This window comes from Labeo rohita, unplaced genomic scaffold, assembly GCF_022985175.1.
Source record: "Labeo rohita strain BAU-BD-2019 unplaced genomic scaffold, IGBB_LRoh.1.0 scaffold_2613, whole genome shotgun sequence".
Taxonomy (NCBI): domain Eukaryota; kingdom Metazoa; phylum Chordata; class Actinopteri; order Cypriniformes; family Cyprinidae; genus Labeo; species Labeo rohita.
Window position 1 is genome coordinate 1 of NW_026128895.1, and position 6,204 is coordinate 6,204.

Below are 6,204 nucleotides of genomic sequence, written 5' to 3' on the forward strand. Positions count from 1 at the left end.
TATGTTTATTATGATATGTACCTGTACTATTGTTCAAATTGTTTATTTATTTATTCTGTCGTGGTTCATTTTTTATTTTCTATAGAGAATGAGATTGACCAAAAATGCAAGCGATCCTTGGAACGCAACCTGACCCCCAAAGGATGCCCGCCCCGCAACGGATGCGGGGGCCAGACTGTGTAAAATCACCAAAGCATTCCTCAGAGAGCTTCATTCGTCTCCTGTCGCCAGACGGTCACGCACATACGCCGTATTTCTGTAACCAGTCACCGGACGGTCACGCACATACACCATATTTAACTACCCCTAAGTCATACGTTGACACGACACCTGGTAAACCCGTCATAGGTTGACGTGACACCTGGTAAATCCAACAACCGGAGGTCATTAAAGGGTCACAAGGTCAACACATCCGGATAGAAGTCACGTGGGGCCGTGACACATGTGGCAGTCACGTGGGACAGCCCCCGGGTGGGGGAGGGGGGGGAGGGGTAGTCGGGGGAGGTCAAAAGGTCAAAGCCATAAATCTTTTTTGTCATAAGCAACCATATATTGACTACTTAAAACTTTATAAATTAGACTGAAATACATTGTGTAATATTGTTTCTTTGTGTCATTAGTGTAAGATCAGGCTCACATGTGTCCAGCTCTGTGTCTGTGAAGAGTGACTGGTCAAAACGTGAACCCCCAAACTTCAGTGAGAAAAAAACATCATCTACTAAAAGGTATGACATTATAGCATTATGTTAGCTATTTTCATCACTGTGGTTCTGTGATAGATGTTGACTGAATAAAAATAAATAAATAAATAACAATCACTGAACACATCATATGGTGACTTTTAATGAATGCTGTCTGGAGCTTCTTTCCAATAATACAATTATACAGGCAGACATTACGAGGCATAAATTCACCATAGAAAATAAAGTAGATCATGCAACCAAACATTTATAGGCATAGAAGAACAAATGCATGGCTATATCTGTATATTAACTACCATTTACAACATTAAAACTTTATAAATTAGACTGAAATACATTGTGTAATATTGTTTATTTGTGTCATTAGTGTAAGATCAGACTCACATGTGTCCAGGTCTGTGTCTGTGAAGAGTGATCGTTCAGGAGGTTTGCCACTGAACTTCAGTGAGAAAAAGCATCATCTACCAGAAGGTATTTAATGATTTTCTTATTGTTGGTTGCACATGGACTGCAAGAAAATATTTAATTGAATATTTATCATGAATCTATATTGTGTAAATATTTATTAGCGTTTTCATTAAGATGCTAAGAGCAACAGCAAAGATTAAAATTAGACCTAATATTTACCTAAATTTATACTTAAATAGATCCTATACTTTAACAGTGTGAACTTAAACAGCTATTGCTTTCTGTCTTTGTTCAAAAAAGAAAAAAAAATTCAATCTAGTTTTCTAATAATTTCCCTGAAAGTGCAGTACTTAATTTTATTCACTAATAGGGTTCAATATGAGACATTAGATTCAGGCGTCCAGACTCACAGGAACTACAAGAATTTCAAAGACAATCTCCAGTGGATCTTCCAAGTAGGAAACACATTTTCAATAATGTTTACATTTATAATAAATGAAAAAGTCAAATTCACTGAGCTTAACTTTTGATTTCTGTTTTATCTTGATCATTTATGTATTATGTTAGGAACACATAAAAATGGAAAAGGAATTTTTTTTTTTTATTTTTTTTTTTAGGGTCTTGAAAGCAAAATTATCACATTTCTGAAGGATGAGCTGGAAAAGTTTAAGAAAATATTACAAGAAGAAGACTTACTGTAACGAAGCGGAGATGAGACGAGGATCTATGTGCAAGAGTTTATTGTACATCCAAAGAAAACAACAAATTATCCAGAACGGGGAACCCTTAGAATCCAGGCAAGAACAGGGAGCAACCATCACAGACATTAAACAACTGACCAAATACAGGGGAAAGACAAGGACTATTTATACACAGGGTGAGGTAATGATCTAATTGGTAACCGGGGTAACTGATGAGGGAGTGGGTGTGGTTCAATGAAGATCCATGGCAACAAACAAGGGAACAGAGGTACAGGGAAGCAGGGAACAATAAGACACAAAAACTACAAAATAAGAGTCCTTAAACACGAATACAGAAGACAAAGACCAGGCACATGACATAACCCCCCCTCAAAAGAGTGGCTTCCAGACGCTCCAAACAGAAATACCAGTCCAGGAAGGGGGAGGAGCTCAGGCAGAACTGGGGAAGGGATGGAGGGCCAGGTCCATGTAAGGGGAGATAAACAAGGGACTGAAGCAGAGCAAGAGGCCAGGGTGGAGTCGGCCAGATGGGAGGAGCTGAGGACCACCAGATCATGAGAGAAGACCTCCACGGCGGAGCAGGCGGTACCCAGCAGGGCGGAGCAGGAGGCTCAGGAGCCCTCCAGGGCGGAGCCGGAGGCAGAGCAGGTGGCGCTAGAGCCCTCCAGGGCGGAGCCGGAGGCAGAACAGGTGGCACTAGAGCCCTCCAGGGCAGAGCCGGAGGCAGAACAGACGGCGCTACAGCCCTCCAGGTCGGAGCCGGAGGCAGAGCCAGCGACACTAGAGCCCCCAAGGGCAGAGCCGGAGGCACAACAGCCCTCCCAGGCGGAACAGGAGGCGGAACAGGAGGCGGAGCAGGAGGCGGAGCAGGAGGCGCAGCAGCCCTGCGGGGCGGAACAGGAATCTGCATCACGCTCTGGGACCTGGGGAGAGCAGGGACAGAGGAGGCAGACAGAATAGAGGGAGAAGGCGCAGCAGCCCTCCAGGGCGGAACAGGAGGCGGAGCAACCCTCCGGGCGGAACAGGAGGCGGAGCAGCCCTCCGGGGCGGAACAGGAGGCGGAGCAGCCCTCCCGGGGCGGAACAGGAGGCGGAGCAGCCCTCCGGGCGGAACAGGAGGCGGAGCAGCCCTCCGGGCGGAACAGGAGGCGGAGCAGCCCTCCGGGCGGAACAGGAGGCGGAGCAGCCCTCCGGGCGGAACAGGAGGCTGCGTCATCGACTGGGACCTGGGGAGAACAGTGACAGAGGATGTAGACAGGGAAAAGGGAGAAGCAGAGAGTTTGGTGGTTAACGCCCCCTCCGTAAGAGGTTCTACGGCTGGCGCCGACACCTCTGGAGGCATTGGCGCAGCTTCTCCGACGGGGAAGGCCTCTGGAGCAGACTTGAGACCAGACGGGGCCTCTGGGGCAGACTTGAGACCAGACGAGAGCTCTGGTGCAGGCTTGTGATCAGACGAGAGCTCAGAGGCTGACCTGTGAACAGGCGTGACCTCAGGAGCACAGTGTGTAGCCCACACACACCACATGGCCACTGCCATTAAGGGAAGAGCAGCAGCGATAACGTCACTTGGCTTGTGAAGATCTGCTGTAACGTGGCTTGACTCGGGAACAACATGGCTTGACTCGGGAACAACATGGCTTGACTCGGGAACAACATGGCTTGACTCGGGAACAACATGGCGGGAACAACATTGACTCGGGGCTTGACTCGTGGGGAACAGCTGCTGTAGCTTGACTCGGCCCTGTAGCTTGACTTGAATCAGGGGTAGCTGCCGCAACAAGAGGGAGCGCCATCTTAGCTGTCCGTACAGCCATTAGGGGTGAGTCCAACACGTGGGTCATCATGTGGCGTGACTTGGAGACAGCGACCATCTTGTGGACTGGCTTTGGCGTGGCGGCCATCTTTGCGACAGGCTCTGGCGTGGCGGCCATCTTTGCGACAGGCTCTGGCGTGGCGGCCATCTTTGCGACAGGCTCTGGCGTGGCGGCCATCTTTGCGACAGGCTCTGGCGTGGCGGCCATCTTTGCGACAGGCTCTGGCGTGGCGGCCATCTTTGCGACAGGCTCTGGCGTGGCGGCCATCTTTGCGACAGGCTCTGGCGTGGCGGCCATCTTTGCGACTGGCTCTGGCGTGGCGGCCATCTTTGCGACAGGCTCTGGCGTGGCGGCCATCTTTGCGACAGGCTCTGGCGTGGCGGCCATCTTTGCGACAGGCTCTGGCGTGGCGGCCATCTTTGCGACTGGCTCTGGCGTGGCGGCCATCTTTGCGACAGGCTCTGGCGTGGCGGCCATCTTTGCGACAGGCTCTGGCGTGGCGGCCATCTTTGCGACAGGCTCTGGCGTGGCGGCCATCTTTGCGACAGGCTCTGGCGTGGCGGCCATCTTTGCGACAGGCTCTGGCGTGGCGGCCATCTTTGCGACAGGCTCTGGCGTGGCGGCCATCTTTGCGACAGGCTCTGGCGTGGCGGCCATCTTTGCGACTGGCTCTGGCGTGGCGGCCATCTTGTGCAGTGGGTCTGGGCTGGCGGCCATCTTGCAAGGAGACTCAGGAGTGGCGACCATGCTGTGAATTACCCTCTCTACTTCCTTAACAGAAAAAGGGGATTCACAGAACAGCAAAACAAAGTCTATATACTGTGACAGGGTCCAGCTGGGGTCCTCATCCGGTAAGTTTAAACTAACCTCTGGATCGAGTCCACTCCAGAAACAGTCCTTTATTTTGGTGTCATCTCCAGGCACTAGCTGGCTGTAATAAAGGAACTCCTCCACATAATATTCGATCGGTCGGCCGTTTTGAAAAATTGAGCAAAGAGTGCTCAGAGGGTCGCGATAAACTCCTGCTAGATCCATAGTTGGTCAGTTGTTCTGTAACGAAGCGGAGATGAGACGAGGATCTATGTGCAAGAGTTTATTGTACATCCAAAGAAAACAACAAATTATCCAGAACGGGGAACCCTTAGAATCCAGGCAAGAACAGGGAGCAACCATCACAGACATTAAACAACTGACCAAATACAGGGGAAAGACAAGGACTATTTATACACAGGGTGAGGTAATGATCTAATTGGTAACCGGGGTAACTGATGAGGGAGTGGGTGTGGTTCAATGAAGATCCATGGCAACAAACAAGGGAACAGAGGTACAGGGAAGCAGGGAACAATAAGACACAAAAACTACAAAATAAGAGTCCTTAAACACGAATACAGAAGACAAAGACCAGGCACATGACACTTACAATACTTTGTGAAGGATTTTAATGAGAACAGATGCAGCATCAAAGAAGCAGCTCTTGATCTCACACTCTACTTCCTGAGAGAGATGAAGCAAGATGAAGCTGCTGATACTTTAGAAGGTAAGAGACTCGTGATCATGTCACATTATCACTTATAAACGTATTGGAGAAAATAGTGAAAAAAAAAAAAAAAAGTGTTTCTTTTTTGTCCCTGTTTTTAGATGAACTGATCTTCATTCATCAGCTAAAATCAAACTTGAAGAACAAGTATCAATGTGTGTTTGAAGGAATTGCAAAGCAAGGTGACTCTACACTTCTGAATAACATCTACACAGATCTCTATATCACTCAGGGTTGTAGTGAACAGGTCAATACTGAACATGAGGTAAGACAGATTGAAGTTGCTTCCAGACGTAAGGAATCACAAGAGATACAGGTTGAATGTACAAATTTGTTTGAAGCACCTGAACAAGACAAGCAGATCAGAACTGTACTGACAAAAGGAGTTGCTGGCATCGGAAAATCAGTCTCTGTACAGAAGTTTGTTCTGGATTGGGCTGAAGGAAAAGAAAATCAAGATATCAGATTCATTTTTCCTCTCCCATTCAGAGAGATGAACTTAAAGGAGAAAGAAAAACTAAGTTTGATGGAACTTATAACTCAGTTTTTCCCAGAGACAAAAGGACTGAACCTTACAAGAAGGAACCAGAAAGTCCTGTTCATTCTTGATGGTTTGGATGAATTTCGTCTTCCTCTAAACTTCAATGGTAATGACATGTGGTCTGATGTTTCATCACCAGCCTCTCTGGATGTTCTCCTAACAAACCTCATCAAGGGAAATCTGCTTCCTTCTGCTCTCATCTGGATCACCACCAGACCAGCAGCTGCCAGTAAGATTCCTCCTGACTGTATCGACCGGCTGACAGAGATACGAGGATTCAATGATGCACAAAAGGAGGAGTACTTCAGAAAAAGAATCAAGGATGAGAATCTGGCCAAAGAAATCATTGATCATGTTAAACAATCAAAGAGTCTCTTTATCATGTGCCACATCCCAGTCTTCTGCTGGATTTCAGCCACTGTTCTCCAAAATATTTTGGAGGAGAAAATAAATAATGTGAAAAACAATAAGGCTGATGATAAGTCCAAAACACTGCAGGAATC

General features: G+C 47.6%; 1 protein-coding gene across 1 annotated transcript; it reads left to right on the top strand.

Moving 5' to 3' along the window:
* Positions 1–620: 620 nt before the first annotated feature.
* Positions 621–6,195, top strand: LOC127159899 (protein NLRC3-like; the record flags this gene model as incomplete). Its single annotated transcript, XM_051102602.1, has 4 exons — positions 621–725; positions 1,069–1,172; positions 5,044–5,160; positions 5,262–6,195. Coding segments are annotated over 4 exons (1,260 nt in total), but the record flags the coding sequence as incomplete, so codon positions are not given.
* Between the last annotated feature and the right edge of the window lie 9 nt (positions 6,196–6,204).